Source organism: Fusarium proliferatum (assembly GCF_900067095.1).
Source record: "Fusarium proliferatum ET1 genome assembly, contig: FPRO_scaffold004, whole genome shotgun sequence".
NCBI classification, from domain to species: domain Eukaryota; kingdom Fungi; phylum Ascomycota; class Sordariomycetes; order Hypocreales; family Nectriaceae; genus Fusarium; species Fusarium proliferatum.
Genome location: NW_022194793.1, coordinates 3,321,470 through 3,342,286, shown reverse-complemented (window position 1 = coordinate 3,342,286; position 20,817 = coordinate 3,321,470). Strand labels below are relative to the sequence as shown.

Below are 20,817 nucleotides of genomic sequence, written 5' to 3'. Positions count from 1 at the left end.
TTGTTTAAAGTCGGTATCTAGAGAGTGCATGCGAGACATTGAGGTTCTGCGTATCCGTATGCAGGTCTGCAGTTGTGTCCGAGTTATCTCCACTTACACGGGGAAGATTCAGGAACGAGATGCAGCTTACACACGAGTCTTCCTCTCAACCACCCGTAGATTGTTGTACTGAGGTACTTGTGTTTTCGTCAATATTACAGCTCAATCCTTCAGCATGTTATTGCTTCTCTCGAGACAGACTCGAGACCCATCGTTCTTCAAGGTCCTTGGCAAAGTGAGTTATCACAACTTACAACCGGTCTGGTATCAATATTCATTGTTAGAACCACAATGACCCCGAAGATAATTTATGACAGTCTAAGTCTTTGTGCGCGGTCCCGCCCGGATATGTCACAGTTTTCTCTCACCTCCAAACGGGTACGTAAACCGGCAAAGGGCTGAATGAGGAATCAGGCCATGGCTTGTGAGAAAAAAGCAAATACAGCTTATAGATAGTCTACACCTCGGTTAGGTTTACTGTAATGCAGGTACCAACGGTGGCTGACCTGCTTATTCATGTAAATGTCTTGGATTAAAAATTCTGACTCTGAAGAAAAATAGAAATATTACTCTGTTGCAACCTTACTTTCCTTCAAAGTTTTTGAGGTTTTGCTTCACTGAAGAGAGGTCCACCTCAACTTGATGCCCACGGCGGGACGAGCGTTGATGAAACAGCGGCCCGTCTACCCCTGCAACCGTTGAGAAAGGTGGGAATGGCCTTGTAAATCCCCTCTCTCACTCACTACTTTTCTCTCATCAACAATAGCTGCTCTAAGCTATGATGGACCTTTTGTCACCGAGACCTTAACCCGATCTCATATAGCCCACCCCAACCCTCCCTAATCAACACGAAACCAGATCCTGCAGCAATGCAAGATCACAACTCAACTGCCGAATTCCCTGTTTTACAAAATGCTGACCACCTTCTCCCCCGTATGATAACACTACCAGTCACATAACCCCTGTCTCGCAAGAATATCTTACCCAGGAAACCCTTGCTAAAGTTCCCGCGAATATCACATATCACCTACATGCATTTCCTTCTCTGACCGAGTTCCATGCTGATACTGCGATCTTTTGAGATCGGAGGCCCGCAAGATCGATGGGGTTTCGACGTGTTGATTGGAGTTGGAACGAGGTGAGTCTTGGGCGTGAGTTGCGATTGGGGACTTTGCGAGCGGTTGTTGATATATCATGTTTCAAGCTCGCCACTGAGAACGTGTTCGCAGTTCTACAGTTTTTCCGCGATATATATCACAAGAGAAGGAGGCTAGTTTAGCTTCTATCACGACACGAACTCTTGGTAGCCTTCTTCAGTAACGATCTGACCGTTTGTAACCGATCAGCACGGGAGCTACGGTCCTAGTTGGCAATAGTTCATGATCATCTAGATCCTGCAGGCCTCACAAGAACTTCTGACAGCTTTGAAACTCAAACTTCCAAATACAATTTCTTCATCTAAACGCCCTTACCGCTAAGGTCAACATTACATCCACTGCTAGTATACAGTTCTCGTCATATATCCCGTACCCAACTGAGCACTTTCCACTAGAGTACAAGTAAAAAAGAGAAGAATGGTCATGATGAAGACGCCTCTATTCTTTCTTGAAGCCCCTGGTCTACTAGAATACTCTCCCAAGTACCCGCATATAGTCGTAATGCATCATTCACCCATCATTCACCACCAATCTCTATTTAGTTGGCGCCGGTCGTATAACGTGTCCCGATCAACGACTCCTCAGTTCCCAAAAGCAAAGCTCGCCATTGTCTAAACCTCTTCTGTCCCAACGGACTCGTAACCACCGCGTTCTCTACGACCAGTCAACTGCATCAGACCAGGACTCTCATACATGGCTGTGTAGTCAACTCTCTCGCCACCAAGTACAGCAGCGCCGTTCTCTCTTTGGCCAAAGATGGGCGCAGGATCGCACCAAAAGTCCTTGCAGTTGGCGATGCAGCCTCGGCTGTAGGGGTTCTTCTTCTTGCGCTTGTTCTTGGTGGAAACGGCACCTCGGCCGGTAATGGTCTCGATAAAGGGGTCGACACCAAGGGTACGGCTCAAAGACTTGAGCATGCCGCCCTTGTGCTTGTGGTGGTGACCACCAGGGGTTGCTGTTGCGGATAGAGACGGGTGGTTGGGGTCGAGAGGGGCGCCAGTAGATGTGAGAGCGGTAATCGCAGTTCCGTCCCTCACACCAAACATGTTCTCATACGTAGTCATAGCTCGAGCTACCTGAATGAACTGGGTAAACAAAAGCATGGTGACCCAGAGGAGTTGAAGCGTAATCCAAACGGCCAAGATCGAAGTGTACGAATCAGCATTGATGAACTTGCAAAGGTTTGGACTAAGAACGTTGCAGCTATCCGAAGCATTGCTGCTGATAGTTTCGAAGTCTACAGCGTTATCAGCATTGGCATAGCGTCAGAGTAGGGGATGTTCAACTTACAGTAATACAGTAAAAAGTCGTATGAGATGATACCAAAGGTCAGCGAGATGAGGTAGAAGAAGAAGTGTCGGTGGTTGTTAATGCCGACACAGTTGTAAACCCAAGGACAATGGTGATCATGTTTCGCGACACATCGTTGACATCGGCGGCAGTGCTTGCTTCGGAGAGGCGTCTGAATCATGCAAGTAACACAAAAGTTGGTCTCGTCGTACTTCCACTGCGACAAAAGTCCGTCGATGACAGCTTTCTGCTCGGCAATTCCATTCATCTTTGGCACAAAACCCGGGTCGTATCTCATGCTGGCAACGTAGAAGTACGCGGTGAGGCCCAAGAAGATGCCGAAGAACAGGTTGAGAAAGGTATGGCCGTGACCCTCACTCGCGCCAAGCGTTGTGGCAAAGAGGACTGTCGTCAACCAATTCACAGCTGTCAAGAAGAGCGTGGCCGCAAAGATACCGGTGAGCCAAGGAGTCTTGTGAAAGTGTCGCATATCGGGAGGCGCATATTCCAGTACTTGCTGAGCAACCCACTGGACACCGTAAACCACAGCGAATCCAAGAGGAACACCAATGTAGATAGGCGCACTCGAAACAGCCATAAGCATGCCCCAAACCAGAACAAACGGCCAAATGAACAAGAACCTTGTGACAAAGGCTCTCTTGTCCTTCAAGAAATAGCTAGCACCCGGCCAAGGCGGCACCGCAGGATGACCGTCCTCGTTGAAACCGCATTCTCGAAGCGCTCTGTGCCAGGCGCCCTCCGTATTAAGCTCGTTGGCCGTCACAGCAGGAGTCTTACCCGTCTGTGTCTTTGCAAATCGATCGGCGCCGTACTCGATTAGTTTGAGGATACATCCCGGACTTCCTTTGACGAGCGCCCAATGCAGCGCGGTGAAGCCCTGCTCATCTGTCGCATGGACGCTTGCGCCCCAGCGAAGAAACAGATCAACGCATTGAGGGAAGCCCTTGTACGCAGCCCACATGAGCGCAGTGTGGCCGAACGTGTCGATAACGTCGACCGGAATTCCCTGGTGGAGCAGGAGGACAATCAGAAGGACGTTGCCGTTGAACGTCGAGATGTGAAGCGTGTTGTAACCTTGGGCGTCGGTGATGAGAGGGTCGGCGCCGTGCTGGAGGAGTAGATTGACGGTGTAGTAATGGCATCGTTGGGCGGCCCATTGAAGAGCTGTTGCTACCGATTCTCCGCCCTTTCTATTAATTTCAGCGCCGTGTTCGATCAAGAATTTGCACATCGCATATTGATTGTTAATCGCAGCCCACTGTATGCAATGTCAGCCAAAGTCCTCCATCATCCCCAACAATCGTCGCATCGCTTGTAACTCACATGTAAGGGCGTGATACCCTCATCGTCGTGGTAGGTCGCATCGTACTCGCCCGACTCGAAAAGCTTCTCCATGGCCGGTACGTCTCCTATCCTAGCGATCTGCATGATATCCTCCTCCTGGGCCTGCGTATCTCCCGGCAAACTGCCCATCTCGACTTCGTTATTCAGCTTTGGCGTAGCGGCATTCGATTTACCCGTCATCTGGATGGGCGCGGTCTGGCCGGAGGTGGAACTGGTACTGGTGCTCCCCATGGCAGGCTGGCTTGTAGCGCGGGGAGGGACAATTCGGTTGGACGCGATACTAGGTAGAGACGAAAAGATGATTGAGAAAGTCGGTTATTCGTACATAAACATTATCTATCAGGGCTTGCACACACGCGATAAGAAAAGAGAAGCAGTGAAGGATGGAGGAAGGGGAAAAAGTGAATGGGCTTGGCTGAGTCTTGGCTGAATTTTGGAAGGCAGCGCGTGGAGTAGGCCTACGTATTACTGAAGCCGTGATGCCGAGAGGCTGAGCTCAGACCCTCCCCTATGGGGAAAGCCGCCCGCAAGAAAAGCTCAGGGCTGACAGATGAAGCTGGTTCTTTTTATCCTTATTTTTAGACTATTAATTCAATCCAACTCCCTTGGCACTGAGCACAAGAGTACATTTGTGGTCTATTCTAAAAGCAATTCGAAAATCCAAACATTACATCATTAGGTCTTCTAACTTACTTGATTAATTGACCTCAACTCTCCTCTTCTCTCGCGGGGACAACCCAAGTTTGGGGCTCTCCTAGGCTCTGCACTAGGGAACCGGCACTGCCATTGCCTTTAATTAACAGGGTCCTTTTGTGGCTGATTACGTCCCATTTCCCCCTTATCCCCTTTCTGTTTCAGTGGGATTTCGACATCTTCGCTCATTGGACACAACGTATTTTCCTGTCGTTCGTGGCTGTGGCTGAGGCTGATGGCCGATGTGGGGACGCCGGTCTAGGAGCTTCCAGTGGGCTGGCCAGATATCGCTTCGCACAGCTTTGTCAAACTAAGGCCAACTGTCTGAATAGCGTCATTCAGCGATCGCATTCGACGTCAACGAGGCTGTGGTGAACTCACGAAGGGCTGTGGACTGTCCTACCTCTTCTCTATAATCGACAGCTACCGCGACGACTCAGGCGCCAATTGGTGCCGCACATCGCCCACCATGGCCAACTTCATCGCAACTGTTGAGGCCATCATGACACCCTCGCTCGCCACAATCATTATTGGTGCAATCATCATCATCGGTGCTCCTATAATTCTTCACCTCATCCTCTCTTCGTCAAGGACATACACCGTCGCCCCTAGCGTCCTCCTTCTCGGTCCCGCCAACGCTGGCAAGACGTCACTTCTCACACTCTTTGAGCGCGGCGCTTCTGGTACCGAGACGCACACTTCCCAGGTGTCGCACGATGTTGAGCTCAACGCCTCTACCGACTCCGATAACAAGCACTCTTACCGCAACCACGATACCCACGACGGTACATACACCAAGTTTCTGCTTGTCGATACTCCTGGACATGGAAAGCTGCGAAACGTGCCGATGAGCAAGCTGGACCGCACTGAAAAACTAAAGGCCGTTGTCTTTTTGGTGGATGCCGCTGCTATCGGAGAGCCCGAGGTTCTTGCGCCCACCGCTGCGTATCTCTACGACGTGCTGCTTTTCCTGCAGAAGCGGGCTACCACCGCCAAGGCCAAGGCTGCGATCCCTATTCTTATCGCCGCCAACAAGATGGACCTTTTCACCGCTTTGCCATCGACCCTTGTTAAGTCCAACCTCGAAGCCGAGCTGACGAGAATTCGTGCTTCGCGAAGCAAGGGACTGCTGGACTCGGGCGTCGGATCTGACGACATTGGCTCTGAAGAGCAGGATTCTTGGCTGGGCGAGTACGGTTCCTCCAAGTTCACCTTCAGCCAGCTCCAGGAGTTCGAAATCGATGTTGATGTCCTCCCTGGAAACGTCACTGGCGATGGTCCCGGAGCAGACAAGTGGTGGTGGTGGATCGCTCAGCGGATATAACAGCAGCGATCAATGCCTCACGAAGGAGCAGAAATGGAATGACACAATTATATTAATGACATTTCTTAATTTATGCAGCTGATTCCATCGCAAATGCCATGTAGATGTTGAGTCTACCGCCCAAAATTCAGTCTATCAAAAAAATCCCATCTTTTTCTCTAAGGTATCCTGGAACGCCAGACGTGAATGTCGTTGAAAACATGAGTACTCGTTCCCCCCTCGTCTCGCGAGGTTTCTCCCCTCTACAACTTCTTGTTGATCATCCATGTAAGGAGATCAACCTTTGTAACAATAGCAATAGGCTTGGACAGAGACTTGGAATCGTCAGTCTTCTCGGTGACGACGGCTGCACTGTTCCACTCAAAGAACTTGCTAAGTGTGGTGAGGGGTGTGTCCTTTGTGATCTCGACGAATTGTCTACGCTTGCCGGGGTTGATGGGGGAAGCGAATTCGCGAGGATCAGTGACGATCTCGTCGAGGCGCGCAAAGTCAAACATGACGTCTGATACAGGGCTCTGGGCCGTGGCGCGGCCGCGGGAGATGTAGCTTAGGAGATTACCCAATGTGACGAGACCGACGAGCTTGTGGCCGTTGGCGGAAAGAACGGGGAGTTGATCGAAGCCCTTGTCGCGCATAGTCTCGATGGCCTCCGAGCAGGAGGAGTTGGCACCGACGGATGTGACGGGCTTGAGGCGGAGAGAGGCAATGGTGGCGCCCTCGTAAGGGTCGGAGGTCTTCTTCTGGCTGTTGCCGTTGACGGTGGATTCAACACCGTTGACGGGGAGGAGATCGTTGGCAGCGAGCCAGTCGTCATCAGCGAACTTGGAGAGGTAGCTTCGGATGCTGTCGGGCAGGACAACAACCACGACATCGCCCTTCTTAAAGTTGTACTCCTTGACAGCGAGGAGCATAGCAGCCATGGCGGAACCGGAGCTGCCACCAACGAGGATACCCTCCTCGGCGATAAGTCTTCGTGCAAGGTGGAAAGACTGTCGGTCATCGGTCTTGTACCACTTATCAACAATCTGCTGATCAAGCACATCGGGAATGAAATCATATCCGATACCCTCCACCTTATAAGACTCATTGGCATGCTCCTCGTTCAGAAGCTCAGGCAGAGCAAGGATACTGCCGTGAGGATCCGCAGCAATGACCTTGATGTCCTTGTTGTGCTTCTTCAGACCACGAGCGAGTCCAGTGATGGTACCACCAGTACCGGCACCAGCGACAATAGCGTTGATCTTGCCGGCAGTTTGCTCCCAGATCTCCTCAGCGGTGCCGAACTCGTGGGCGAGAGGGTTGTTCTCGTTGCTGTACTGGTCGAGAATATGGGCGTTGGGAAGCTCCTTCTCGAGACGGCGGGCAACACCGATGTGAGACTCGGGGGCATCCCAAGCAGCTTGTGTAGGAGTACGGATGATGGTGGCGCCGAGGGCACGGAGGACGGAGACCTTTTCGGCCGACATCTTCTCGGGGAGTGTGATGATAGTCTTGTAGCCCTTGATAGCTCCGACGAGAGCAAGACCGATACCACTGTTACAGTCAGCTGAGATCCGAGAGCTTTGAAATGTGGTGATCTTACGTGTTTCCACTGGTAGGCTCGATAAGGGTGTCACCGGGCTTGATTCTTCCGCTCTTCTCAGCCTCTTCAATCATGCGCAGAGCAATTCTATCCTTGACACTGCCTCCAGCGCTGAACAGCTCTGGCTTGACGTAGACATCGCACTCGATGCCCAGCGACTGGGGGATCTTGTTAAGTCTGACAAGAGGAGTATTTCCGATGAGCTCTGTCGCCGAGTGGACAGTAGCAGCGCGAGGCGGAACGTGAGGGACCTGAGAAGCCATTTTGGAACAATTATGTATTTTAGATTAGGTAGAGAAGAATAAAGAGGGAGAAAAAAGAGTTTCTCATACGAGAACCGACGACTTAAGCACGCCACGGGACACAAACATTGTTAGCTAATGGCAAAGGCTGAAGGTGGCGGGGCGGGCATGACAGAAACTTTGGATGTGCCCCGCCAATGCCGAGTGTATCCTCTTAAACCCGTTCTAGAACGTGAGCTAGAAGGTTCAGAGGGCGGAATGCGGTAGGCGGTGAAGGTGTCAGGAGATCATGCTCGGTTTTGGGAGAACCGAAAGCCGTTGGCCTACCCGGGAGCATCGGCATCATGAAGTTTTGGCTCAAGTTAAGCTACGCATTAAGCTTAAATGCAGTTCAAGTTGATCTATTATTGCATTCGTCTTAACTCAATAATACCTGAAGAGAAGATGACTACTTCTTCACAATAAGAGATTGAGATATCGTGATTCTCCGTATTCTATATATGCGAAATGTTTATTGTTGCTTTGTTCTACTTTGGCTGGTACCAGCAGAAGCACATCAGCTTTCTACCCATGACGCCAGAATTTCAGTCACATCAATACGTTCACCGGCTCATGTCATGATGCTGAATAAACGTGCTGACCCAATTGACCCATCTCATTGATAAGACACCAACATCCTCGGCCATTCATCCCAGTTCTTGACAACCAGTCTAGCTGAATGTAAGCATACCTATTCACCCTCTTCAAAAGTCCTCGAACCTTTTACAATAGTTCCTCCGCCACTCGCTCGAACCTATCATCACCCTCCCGGACCTGGCTCCCACCCCGCACCTCCTTGTAGATCTTATCTCTGCCATGCTTGTTTATCGTTGGCGCCACGACATGGGTTGTGAGCACCAGTCGATGCCAAGACTTTGTAATGTTGCGACCTGCCATTTTTGCATCGTCTACCGATGGGTTTTAACCGTCTGGATCAGGTTCTGGTTGGGGTAAATTGTGAGCTTTGTTAGACTGTGTTGCATTGAGGTTGTGTAGCTGTAGCTATACGGATGACAGCTGTATTGCTATAAAAGGGAAGGGTCTGTCGCATTGTTTGGGGATTGTCAGGCTCCATTCACGTCTTCAAGAGGCATTGTTACTCAATTGACAATTCTCACCATGAAGTTTCTGAATGCTTTGCTCTACGGGGCTCTCCTCTTCTCTGAGGTGTCAGCTACCAAGAAATTGACTCCCAGTCAAGTTGAGGGTGACATTAAAAAGTCAAAGTATGTCAAACCTCACTCACTCAATTCGCTAAAACCACTAACATCAACAGGCTTCGAAAGACCCTTGAAGACCTCAACACAATCGCCAAGAAGAACGGCGGCAACCGTGCCTTTGGCTTCCCCGGCTACAAGGCCTCCGTCGACTACATCTCCAAGCAGCTCAAGGGCCAATACGGAAAGCATCTCAATACTTACATCCAGCCCTTCAACTACACCTTCGAGCAGACCAAAGACATCTGGGTCCGAGGACCTGATGGCGAGGATGTCTATGTCATCACTCTCATCTACAACGTCGGCACACCTACTCCCGATGGTGTGACAGCTCCTCTTGTTCTCGTCCCAATTGACGATGAGCGCGGATCTGGATGTTTTGCAGACCAATGGGAGGGTGTCGATGCCAAGGATAAACTCGCTCTCGTGAAGCGCGGCTCGTGTGCGATCTCAGATAAGCTCAAGCTCGCAAAGAAGGCCGGCGCTCGTGGTGTTCTCCTCGTTAACAACCAACCTGGCGAGGGTATCACCAGTGCGACTCTCAGTGCTGAGAACCTTGAGCTCATTGTCCCAGTTGGCGTGATTCCTCTTGAAGTTGGTACTGCTTGGAGAACGCGCATTGAGGCTGGTGAGACGCTCGAGGTCACTTTGCTGGTTGACTCGTTCCATGAGACCCGTGAAACTTGGAACATTATCGCAGAGACTAAACAGGGTGACCCTAACAACGTTGTCATGATGGGTGCTCATCTAGACAGTGTCCAAGCTGGTCCCGGTATCAATGATGATGGCAGTGGAACTGCTGGTATTCTCGAGATTGCCAAGTCTTTCACCAAGTACACTGGTTACAAGAACAAGGTCCGCTTTGCTTGGTGGGGTGCTGAAGAGTGAGTGACACAATCCACGTCTCTCTGCTGTTGACTGATCTGTGATACAGGAGCGGCCTTGCTGGATCTTACTACTACGGCGAGCAGCTCACCGAGGAGGAAGCCGACAGAATCCGATTCTACTTCAACTATGACATGATCGGTTCTCCTAAGCCCAAGTACTGGGTCCAAGCTAGCAAGCCCGCCGACCGAGTTGGAGGAGATATCCTGGCTGCCTGGCTCCGCAAGAAGGGCAAGACCGTCGAGTGGGAGTAAGTCCTAACACTGATCATCTACAAGAAGTATACTCACAGTTTCACAGGGAGTTCGGTGAGTCTTCCGACTACGCTGCCTTCGTCGAGCTCGGCATCCCCTCCTCCGGTATCTTCACCGGTGCTGATGCCGAGACCGATCCATGCTATCACTTGGAATGCGACACCATCAACAACATCCACTGGGGAGCTCTGACTCTCAACACCAAGACCGCTGGCCGTGCTGCTGCCCAGTTCGCTCTCAGCCTCAAGGGTGTTCCTCCACGAGACAAGACCTCTGCCAACCCTAAGAGCAAGAGGGCTGTTGCTGCGCGCTTCGAGCAGTGGCAGAAGAAGAAGACTCTTGCTAGCAACGCGCACAAGTGCAATCATAAGACAAAGGTTGTTGTCTAAGCATGACAAGAAAGACCTGTTAGAGAGGAATGAGATGAGAGATGACGAGATTATGATGACGATAAATTAGTGTATATATTATATGAATGTCCTTGACTATGCAATGTTCATTATGTTGCCAGCGTTGTGAAGATAAATGAAAATGCTCGCTCGCTCGCTTGCTGATTGTGAATGTCTCTCATCTGACGCCTTGACTGGAACAATATTCTTGTTCTCCATCCCCTCCCATTTCATTCGTCGTATCCCTCATCTCACATTTCTCATAACTCATTCATCCCATGAACTTCTGCTGACAGGCATGGCAGCTATCGCCAATATGTCCTCGGTGGATTCTCTCCCCTTCTCGGGTTAGGAATAGGAATCGCCCTATAAGTCGGATACTTCGGCCCCCCGGGGATCTGCTCCCTCTGCACAACCGGCGACGGAAACTGGACAGGAACAGGTCTAGCAACAGGAATAGGCACAGGCCTCACCCAGTTCTCGTTCGGCATCCTCTCAGACCAACCATCCGAAGAATCCGCATAACTGCTCCGATAACTCCTCCGCTTCTTAGGCTGCTTCGGTCTTCGACAGCAACAAATCACAATAAAAGCGAGCACGAATACTCCAACGATGCATCCGATTATTGCTCCGATTTGTGCACTGCTTAATCCATCGCCGCTGTGTCGAGACGTCACGACGGGACGGTCCGTGGCTGGAGCCGAAGCCACGCCTAGCGTGACTTGTGTGGTGTAAGTGGTCGTGGGGAGAGAAACGGTCTGCGTTATAACCTGCACCTCTTGGCGGGCATTTATGTGGGGAACTCCCATGATAAAGAACAAAGGCAAAAGTGAAGTTATTCACAAAGCAGAAAGTGCAGAAAAAGAAAAGAGCAGCATCGGGGGCCATGACACCCTTTTTGAAACATCCGTCCCGTCCCACGCCAGGCAACCATCATGGGCATCTGCTGATACACTTTTGTTTCACTGTACCAACAGCCCTACAGACCAACGACTTTTTTTTTATCTGCAGCAGAAACTGGTTAGGACGCGGGCTACGATGTAACTGTATCTAGGTCAGTTGGTCGACGGTTGACCAATGACGCGTGAGGTTTGGGATGAGGGGGTGTGGTGATGCAGGCTGGACTAGGCTGCCATAGCTGATAAAGATGACTGCATTGAGATTTTTTGCTTGCCTTTTTGTGCTGGTCCTGTATTTTGGTTCGCATTTTTGGTTCCGGCAGGCAAAGTGCTTGTTGTGACTGTTCGGACAAGATGTATGTCATTGTGGTTTGAGACTAGCTCCAAGAAAGATGCATCATTATTTGTCTGCTATAGCTTTGGCTTCATGCATGTTACTTGTATAAGTAAAGACTTCTTCCACTTGGCCCTGTTGCGTTGATAACATGCTGCCGCTTCGATGCACGTATTGACCTCGCAATGCTCTCCGTATTAGTGATCATATCTCTCGGGAATATTACCACCGAAGTACACCCATGATTATGTCCTGGATTATCATTCGAAGACCCCATCAGGTAAGATGCATTGATCTTGTTTTGCAGCAATAACGCCTTGAAGTGAACTGTGTTCTTCTGCGCCCATCACGCCATAGGTTAAATAAGGTCTCTCTTCTCACGCTGTGGCACATCGTATCAATGCATTTTGAGGAGGAAACAAAGATCAGGGGATTAGATTAGCGAGTTCGATGACTTGTATTTTATGATAGGCTACAGATGACAGGACCTGGGCCACAAAGTTGCATGCGACATGTTAGCCGAGCGTCCCGCCTTTGATCTGCATCAGTTGGACATAAGCAGAGTCCATTCATGTCTTCCTTGTCAGAATGAGGACCCGAAAGTCACAAGCTGGTCTTCCACGTATCTTATATAGGCCCTCCTCGACGACGTCCACAACCCAGCCAGCGACATGCAACCCAGGTGGCCACTCCGCTTCCTTCGAGTACATAAATTCTTCCGGTCCAAGCTGTGGTCTATAAAGACCTTCTGGGTCTTTATCACTAAAACATGAAACACCATCTTCTTCTTCGTCAGCAGCAGTAGCCGCATCATCTAAATCAGCATATAACCCATAATGATTAGAACTATCGAAACCAGTCTTGCATCTCTCTACACTAATCTCGCGGAGATTAGGCATACCGTCGAGAAGCAAATTGTAGACGTCCTGGTTATGCAGCTCACGTTCCGATTCGACCCAATTCTGTGTCTTTCATATTCCACCACAATACAGGTGAAGAGTCTCAATCGATTCCGGCAAAACCTCACTCAGTCGTGAGAGTGGCTCGATCTCTCCGATCAAAGCCTCCTTGCTGACTCCGAGATGTCTGAGGGATTTGAGTTCTCGGAGGGAACCAATTATTCCTTCCCCTGGGCCGCGATTTCGCTGAAATGTGCGGTAGCTTTCAAAAAAGAAAGTGTTCAAGTCGAACTTTTCAAAATTTTGGCCATGTTTTCGAAGAACGTCCCCAAAGTCATCAAAGTTGAGGGTACACTCTTCGTCCTCACTGAAGCCCAGGTCATAGTTAATTGTTGTCTCCCTATCCTCGTCGGGTAACCTAATCGAGATTCCCTTCAGCTTCGGGTAGCGAGTGAGAATTGTGCTTAGTCCTTCGGCATCGACGTAAGATTCCAGGAGGCTGAAATACTCAAGGTTGTAGTTCTTGTGCTCAGGCCTCACAAATCCGGTGAGTTCATCGCCGTACCAGGCAGTGCCAAGTGTTCGTAGTATTTTGAGCGTAGAATTGAGAAGAAGAGGCTCGATAGTCCAAGGAACCTCGATACTCTTTGGATTCTCTACTGCTCTAATGCGAATTTCGGTGAGGTTTGCAAAGCAATAATTTGTAAATATACCCTTAGAAATGCCCTTCTGTTGGTACTCTTCCATGCTCAATTCCTTACCGTAGTCTACCACGTACTCTTCCTCATCAGAAAAGTCGTACTCTTCTTTTTTTTGCAACGTAATATTCGTCATCGGAAAAGTCATTCTCTTCCTGTTGTCGGTATCTTCATCAGAAACTTTAACCTTTCTATCTCGTTTAAGCCAGCCTAAAGGCCTCCCTGCTTCCGGACTTGCACTCAACAACCAAGGAAGATGAATGTCCTGTCACCTATAATACAGTCGACGACCTGCTCATGAGGCATACATGCTAGGATAAGAGCAGCAAAGCCAGAGTATGCAATATTTCTCATCATCATACGTTTGAGGGTAGGTGGTATGTCTAGCTTCTCCATTGCTGATCGAACGAGCGCCTTGGTTGCGTCTCTGCCCAATATCTCCACCTTCTATGAGAGCTTGATACAATCGGCCACAGAGACGGCGCGAACTTGCTCTACGAGCTGCGGATTCTCGACACAGGTTCTGAGAAGAAGAGTGCTAATGTTCTTTGCGCCATTGCGGCCTTCGATGACAATGGTACGGTACAGCAAAGGTTGTGCGATGCGTCGGAATTGGCGGCAGACCAGGCAGAGGTTGCGGAGTGCGGCTGAACCTCAATGATCTAGTCGAGATCCATACAACTGCCATTTATCTAGATTCATTTGGTCCTCCAGTTGGGTAAATGTTCTATGCAAGATTTCATCTGGAAGAGCCTCCACGGTGAAAGATTAGGAGGCCTGAGTGATTTATTTGGCCTTGTCGCTATCGCACGGTATAGAACAGAGGGCTGATGAAGATCATTGCGATTCGTCCATCCAAACGAGTTCAAGGAGTCGCCGCATTGACTAACGTTAATGCACCTCTACCCTGGTATTACCCCAGCCATACATGTAGAGACTGCCGTGGCCCCTGGAGCAATGACTGGATTGTTTTTACGAGACATCCAATAAAGTCAACAACGCTGATTCTCGAAAGCTTTCATAGAAGATGTAGTCAAAACAGATTGTGTGTTGGTATCTTAATTCTTTGGTCGTCTAGACACTTTCCCACTCTCGACTTGTCAAACAGAAAACAACAGGAAAGAAATTAACGTACAAATAATTGAAACAAGCCACCCTTATCTACCTCTCAACCCCAGAGTTCTCAGTAGGCACCGCATCAAAGCCAGAAAAGCTCTCGTGTACACCATCACATCTACAGCTGAATAGCTCCACCAAGCAATCTTTCACCTCCTCCCTTACAAAACTCCCGATATCCATCCCATCTCTCCCATGAAGCTCATGGCCTAATATATAGCATCTGACGATAAGTTGCCAGCAGAGTTCGAGATAGCGACCTAGTTCCTGCCTACATTGAGGATGCAGTGGCTGCCCTGGGACAGGGAGGCTCCCTCTCGGGGCGTAATCGGCATACTCGAGAATACGATCTGTTATCTCGATAGGGAGGCCTTTTTGGAACAGTATACTTCTGACGTGGGATACATCTGGTGGGCTAGGTCGATATTCCATGAGCTTTTCGAAGTTGAGGAAATCGTCATATGACATGAGACCTAATGGATAGAACTCCAGTGTATAAAACATATTCTCAACCTCTTCAGGATCTTTCTCTTCGGGTTCATCACTGGAACCATCATCGGAATCGTTTTCTGCACTAGACTTGTTGCCCGAATTGGTGCTAGAACCGTTGTGAGATTCGGCGTCAGACTCATCATCAGAGCAAGAGAAGCCAAAGCGATCCAAACCCTTCTGGTAGTTTTCAAACCCATTTGTGTCAAACCGCATAATATGTTTCCAGCGAGGGACATCATGGGGTCGAGGATTCCACCAGAACTGATCCTTCTCGATACCGAGAAAGTCCCTGTGAGGGAACATAGCAATCTCACTTCTGTACCCAGACTCCGTACTCGACCGTACCGCCTGCTGGTATGCTGCCAAGTTTCGATAATCCTCAATGGGAGATCCGTCTGCATCATATGCTTCGGGAAACTGCTCCAGGACATTAAGGATCACATACATCCTGATCGCGTCTTCGTATATACTTCTCCATCCAAAATATACCTGTGTGCAATCGCATTCTCTATGCTCCCGCCATTTCGCCAGCTGACACTCTTCGTACGCGCATGAGCAGAGAATAGCATCCATTTCGCCATGAAGGATCAAACTCTCGACGATCTGGAGATTGCGAAATGATTCCCGGTTGTCTATATCGAACTTGAAACAGTCGTTCTGGACTTGTGGACGTTGGAACGCAGACATTTTGCGTTCTTTGTAAGGTAAGACACATCCGCAGTTATCAGACTCTTTTGTGTGAGGGCATAGCCTTTTAGTTGTTGGCTGTTTGAAAGTCTTGAGGTCGTCGCTGCCGTCAGGCCAATAGACCTCTGGATGCCAACGCCTGACTGTTGATTCAATTTTGACTGCCGCTTCATCTGAAATGATGACTTGGTTTTCGTCGGGGACTTCGTATCTCTCTGGATATTGCTTGCGCTGTTGAGCTGCATCCTCAACAACACTCTGCATAAAGATATCAACAAAGTTGACAAGCTTTGCTCTGCTGTCTGGTTGTATTAGTACGTGAAAGTTGTAAGCGTCGTGTTGGCAAGGATTGGTGCGTCGCAGCTCAAGCATTGAGGCAAGGTCCCCCCAAGGTAGTCTCTCTGAATTCTGTGCCATGATTTTTCTGCCGGTATATTTGTGAGTATATTGAGTTTGGTTTGCTGATATGGGTGCTGATCGACGAGTTAATGTGTTTATTTATTGTTATACTGGCCATGGACGGCGACCCATACCTGCACAACCGGTTGTGCATTTAGTTGTCGGGCTGAGTCACGCCGAACCAAACTAATGTGCTACAAAACATTATGGGGCGCAAAAGAATTGATTTTATTGTTCATTTAGAAGAAATGCGACATGTAATCAATGAAGTTAGCCCATCAACCCTGGCATTGAGAATCACGCGTAACAGTACTTATGGCTACCGGAAACCTAAGTCTTTCCGTATCAAGAAAGGACCTAGTAAGACACAAAAATGAGGCTGTACCCTCGTAATGCTAGCTGGTCCTTGCCTTTATGTCCGTTCATGTGATTCTATCAACTAAACTTTCATGTAGTAGATTTCGCGCTCTCGATGCTGGCCCTTTCTTTGGATATCAGAACAGCTGTTGCTCGAATATCACCCAGCATGCGATTCGAGGTTCTATGCTAGAAATATTTCCTTCCAAGACGGACCAGGGTCTAGACTAAACTCAACAGCACCTTGGTGAAGCAGCCCAGAACCTCGCCTTTCAGCTATTCCACCGTTCCACTCCAGAATCATGATGTTATAAAACCTCCACTGGCCTGCGGCTAGAGGATACGGATCCTGCGATTGTACCCAACGGGAGTCCAAAAACCGAGGATTGGACGTCTCGGACAGAAGTATTACCCCATAGGCGCCGCACGATTCGAAAAACTCGGTTTCGTCAAAGCCATCCAGAAAAACAAAACCGCATTTCTTGTTGTTAGAATCTTGAAGGCATCCGGTACCCCTGAAAACGTCAACGTCAGAGATTCTGTAGAACAGCGAAAGTGTCCAAAACTGCAGCATGGGGTAAGATGGCACTTCCCGAGAGAAAGACACCTCCTCGGTCGGCATGGTTTGCCTTGTGTCTAGTTGATTGGGAACGTATCGGCCATCGCGAAAAGGGCGCCTGTGACGATATCCCGCATACTCCATATCTGGCAAGCTTGCATTCGGATCCCAGACAAGTTGTGTAATACCAGATGAATTTCGCTTATACCATATGATCCACGTCCTGTCCCTGAGCCACATTTTGGTGTTCTCGGTCATAGTCATATTTTCGCAAGTGAATTGCAAGTTCATATCGACACAACCGCGCCAGCCTGTCCACGAGTAACTTGGAAATGTAGAGCGCCGGTGAAGAATGGTACCATCTGCAAAGAATGTGATGAATTTGTCGAGCATGGCTGTTGGAAGGCCCTGGAAGAAATTGCACTTCATCCGCTCTGCAATCCGCCTGATAATGCCAGCCATGGCTCGTAGTGTGTCGTTCTGATTTGTCAAGACTCTTTTGGTATAGAGGGAGAGCATTGTCGATAAATGAATCACCGGGTCATTCACGAGCACAGACATCGAATGAGAAGCTCCTGGCGTCCAGTCAGCCGAGGTTTGTGATAGGTCGTCTACAAAGTGTTCGGCATGCTCTGCTGCACGACAACGGTAGAAGACCTTATTTTCAACAAAGTAGAGAACTCGGCGAGATAGGACTTGCTCTTGAAACCTGCACCGAATCAGAATCCTTGATAGATCATAATTAGATACGAGACTTACGTCCATGCTCTGGAGTGATAGACTGAGCGTTCGAGCAATCCGTCTAGTCCCGTCACAATTCCCATCTCGACACCGGGCATAATCTTGAATGAGTTAGAAGAACCATCTCGGGTCCCCTCCTGAACACCGGGGAGTCGTGCGTCAGCATCATGACCACAGGCTGCGACAATTGTCAACCAAGCTCTCTCGTAAACAAGGTCCATGACATTGACGCCTAGCTCTAAGTCTTCGGTGTTATTTTGCAGCAGGCAAAGCGCGTCAACCCATAAATATCTACACCCAAGACGCCTTGTCAAAGTGATAGCGTCTTTTATCGTGTTTGGTAGCATCTTAAAGACCTTTTCTAGAGACCTGGGCATAAGCAGTGTCGTTCGATTCGCCTTAGTGAGTCGAAAGTTTGCAACAGCTCCCCATACATAGCTCAAAGCAATATATTTCTCAAGACTTGTCATCTCTACGACACAATGATCCTCGACATCGATCACGCGGAGTACACGGAGACCAGGAAATGCCTCAGCAAAGGGTAAGTCCGTCGGCATCGCACATTCCGAGCTATGAAGCTCCTCGCAGGATGAGATCCAGCGTAGGATCCTAGAAGTGTCCACCAAAGGGTCCGTCCATGGCTCAAGAAAGAGTCCCGAGGTAGGATCGGGGTGACCAGACGTCTCTATGCCTGAGCTGAAGCCGATCCACGTATAATCTCGAGCCCCATAGGTAGTGAAAGCCCAGCGCCCGGCAGGCCCCAATATCCAACGAAGCTCAACCTCAACGGTGGGCGAATCAGCGATGAAGTCTGGATCCCATTGGGATATGAAAAGGCGACACAATGGGCATGAACTGTTCTTGATTCGGATAGCAACCCCAAGTGACCATGCTGGGGCTCTTATCCGTAAACGCTTCGCTTCTGCATCTAGTATCCTTGGATCCAGAGGAATCTGCGAGCAGCATTCACATAATGGTGCAGGCGACGACATATCAATGACTGGTTTCAGAAGACATGAGCCATAACTTTGGTTTATTGCTAGATCAGTGTATGTTAACCCGAACCCAAAATTGTCGCATTTATGCAGCCCCACATGTGACTAGGTGATTGAAGATCATTGTAAATTTTAATTAAGCAGAGTACACCACATAAAACACAATATTGTTGCCCGTCACAGCGCTGCGACTATACACTTAGAAGCTAGTCTGGATACGGTTCGAGATTGGGGATATACCAAATATTACAGGCGAGGCGTATATCTACCTAAGGTAAATCTCTCTGTCTCGGTAGGATTCGTGTATTAACGGCTGTTCGCATTCTTTTTCCTTGTAATCCTTTAGTTCCCGATATCTTGACTGGGACAAGGCGATCATAAATTTCCCTTGGGACCAAGCTCATCCAATTATAGTCGTAGACAAGCAATATGATCTTCACCTTGGTCCGTGATCCCTTTTGTGGTTTCTTGCTACTCAGGTCTTCCAACATTTCGTTCAGTTGGGAGATCAAGTTGGCTTGACCAGATCCTTTGGGACCAGAGCTCACAGTCGCAAGATCAATGATAATATAGATCTGCCCTCCCAAGTCTTGCATGATTAACCTGAAGAGTGCAAGCCAGACTTGACTAGTCTTGGCTTCCTCCAGCTGTGAATACCGTAATGACATCTGCTTTTCCGTCGTAACTGTTCCCTCAATTTGCAACGCTTGGTAGGCCAGGTACCTCACCAAATCGGCTGGACTCAGCATCGCATTGGGGCTCGTCTTGTTTGCACTGCCCAATACCCAGATAGCTGGTATGTTCATCATGGTAACTGCTTGTATGATATCAATTGCGAAATCCTGTATTGCCCAACGGGTTGTGAAGCTGCCTCTGATGATTGTGAGAGAAGAATGCGGGCAAGAGGACCATCTTGCGAGTTTTGGAGACAACCAGAACTCGTTGGTAGTCACTGTTGCTCCTCTTCCAGAAGCTCTCCGGTTCCTGAGGAACAAATGGTGTTTGTATAAAGACTTAGGGTTCTCGAGGCTCTGAGAGAAGGTTGCTAATGCTTGAGATAACTGCAGAGAAGAGAGCTTTTGATTGGTATCCAGCTGCGCACTCGTCTGAATAGAGTGGAAAGCTTCATACACGTTAGTAAAAAGACCTTGCACTCATTTTTGAATGTAGCATACTCTCTATCTTTGTCAGCAAGTCGTTGATTGTCAACCCAGAAGCCTCTAGCCACTGCATGATCAAGTCGAGCTTCCTATCATGGTCTCGACTCGATATCTCCAATCTCGAGATAGCGCAATTGAGGCCATCTATCTGTGATTGCCTAGTCTTCTCACTAGTCTGTAAACTTAAGATGATTTCGTTAAGTTTTGATGACTGAGTGTCGTGCATAACTCGAAGCTCAGTCTGTGATCCCACAGCTGCAAGTTCGTTGATGTTGCCCGTGCAAGTTTCTATCCTCTGTAACAGATCGCTGTATCTCAACTCGTGTGGTCTTGTGAAGCTGTGGTAAATGTGTTTGAACTTTGACTCGTTACACCAGGAGTGAGCAATGAGTAAAAACTCCATGATGCAAGAATAGAGGCTTTCAATGGCTGTCTTCATGTTCTTGGTCGGATACAGAGCGGATAGATGTTCAATGCGTGGAAGACGCTGTGCCACCTCGAAGAGAGATTTTGATAATAATTTGAGTGTCTCGCCGTGATTGACCACGCTCTAGTATTCGATGGTGAGATATCTGGTTCAATGCGGAGATTAAGCCGACTTACGATAAACATCACCTTCATCAGTCCCCAGGCCAAGGAGACGTACTCAGGATGATGCTGAACAAAGACATCAAGTACTTGGCCATAATGGCATATTGATTCAGAGGCTTTCAATAACCATTTCCGTGTTTTGGAGGCTTCGCTCTTGGCTTCGTACTTTGCGAAAGCATCGCTGACTGCCTTTTCAACTTCTTGTAACGACGACTTCTTCCCTAAAAGAGCCTTCTCATCACTGCTTAATGAATTGCTCTGTTCAAAGTGTTTCTTAACCGATTTGAAGGCGTTATGCGCTATATCCGCTTTATCTGACAGAGTAAGCTTGAATGAAGTGTTTCATTGGCTAGTGATTGCTTACTCGTATCATCGCCCTTGTACCATGACTGAAAGACCAGGTCGACGGACATT

General features: G+C 48.9%; 9 protein-coding genes across 9 annotated transcripts; 2 read left to right on the top strand and 7 right to left on the bottom strand.

Moving 5' to 3' along the window:
- Positions 1-1,807: 1,807 nt before the first annotated feature.
- FPRO_05251 (uncharacterized protein) lies at positions 1,808-4,082 on the bottom strand (the record flags this gene model as incomplete). Its single annotated transcript, XM_031230848.1, has 3 exons — positions 1,808-2,433; positions 2,487-3,765; positions 3,831-4,082. The coding sequence occupies 3 exons, from the start codon at positions 4,080-4,082 to the stop codon at positions 1,808-1,810; spliced, it is 2,157 nt and encodes a 718-aa protein (XP_031080944.1).
- Positions 4,083-5,013: 931 nt separating this feature from the next.
- Positions 5,014-5,868, top strand: FPRO_05250 (related to SRP102-signal recognition particle receptor, beta chain; the record flags this gene model as incomplete). The annotated part of the gene is made up of 1 exon (XM_031230847.1): positions 5,014-5,868. One exon carries the CDS (start codon positions 5,014-5,016, stop codon positions 5,866-5,868), a length of 855 nt encoding a protein of 284 aa, XP_031080943.1.
- A 242-nt stretch (positions 5,869-6,110) lies between these two features.
- FPRO_05249 (putative CYS4-cystathionine beta-synthase) lies at positions 6,111-7,713 on the bottom strand (the record flags this gene model as incomplete). Its single annotated transcript, XM_031230846.1, has 2 exons — positions 6,111-7,401; positions 7,451-7,713. 2 exons carry the CDS (start codon positions 7,711-7,713, stop codon positions 6,111-6,113), a joined length of 1,554 nt encoding a protein of 517 aa, XP_031080942.1.
- A 1,137-nt stretch (positions 7,714-8,850) lies between these two features.
- On the top strand, positions 8,851-10,476 carry FPRO_05248 (uncharacterized protein; the record flags this gene model as incomplete). The annotated part of the gene is made up of 4 exons (XM_031230845.1): positions 8,851-8,957; positions 9,008-9,832; positions 9,883-10,083; positions 10,134-10,476. The coding sequence occupies 4 exons, from the start codon at positions 8,851-8,853 to the stop codon at positions 10,474-10,476; spliced, it is 1,476 nt and encodes a 491-aa protein (XP_031080941.1).
- Positions 10,477-10,781: 305 nt separating this feature from the next.
- Positions 10,782-11,285, bottom strand: FPRO_05247 (uncharacterized protein; the record flags this gene model as incomplete). Its single annotated transcript, XM_031230844.1, has 1 exon — positions 10,782-11,285. The coding sequence occupies one exon, from the start codon at positions 11,283-11,285 to the stop codon at positions 10,782-10,784; it is 504 nt and encodes a 167-aa protein (XP_031080940.1).
- A 993-nt stretch (positions 11,286-12,278) lies between these two features.
- FPRO_05246 (uncharacterized protein) lies at positions 12,279-13,442 on the bottom strand (the record flags this gene model as incomplete). The annotated part of the gene is made up of 2 exons (XM_031230843.1): positions 12,279-12,671; positions 12,732-13,442. The coding sequence occupies 2 exons, from the start codon at positions 13,440-13,442 to the stop codon at positions 12,279-12,281; spliced, it is 1,104 nt and encodes a 367-aa protein (XP_031080939.1).
- Positions 13,443-14,467: 1,025 nt separating this feature from the next.
- FPRO_05245 (uncharacterized protein) lies at positions 14,468-16,018 on the bottom strand (the record flags this gene model as incomplete). The annotated part of the gene is made up of 1 exon (XM_031230842.1): positions 14,468-16,018. The coding sequence occupies one exon, from the start codon at positions 16,016-16,018 to the stop codon at positions 14,468-14,470; it is 1,551 nt and encodes a 516-aa protein (XP_031080938.1).
- Positions 16,019-16,541: 523 nt separating this feature from the next.
- Positions 16,542-18,649, bottom strand: FPRO_05244 (uncharacterized protein; the record flags this gene model as incomplete). The annotated part of the gene is made up of 2 exons (XM_031230841.1): positions 16,542-17,625; positions 17,676-18,649. 2 exons carry the CDS (start codon positions 18,647-18,649, stop codon positions 16,542-16,544), a joined length of 2,058 nt encoding a protein of 685 aa, XP_031080937.1.
- A 272-nt stretch (positions 18,650-18,921) lies between these two features.
- On the bottom strand, positions 18,922-20,816 carry FPRO_05243 (uncharacterized protein; the record flags this gene model as incomplete). Its single annotated transcript, XM_031230840.1, has 4 exons — positions 18,922-19,775; positions 19,828-20,362; positions 20,416-20,717; positions 20,768-20,816. 4 exons carry the CDS (start codon positions 20,814-20,816, stop codon positions 18,922-18,924), a joined length of 1,740 nt encoding a protein of 579 aa, XP_031080936.1.
- Between the last annotated feature and the right edge of the window lies 1 nt (position 20,817).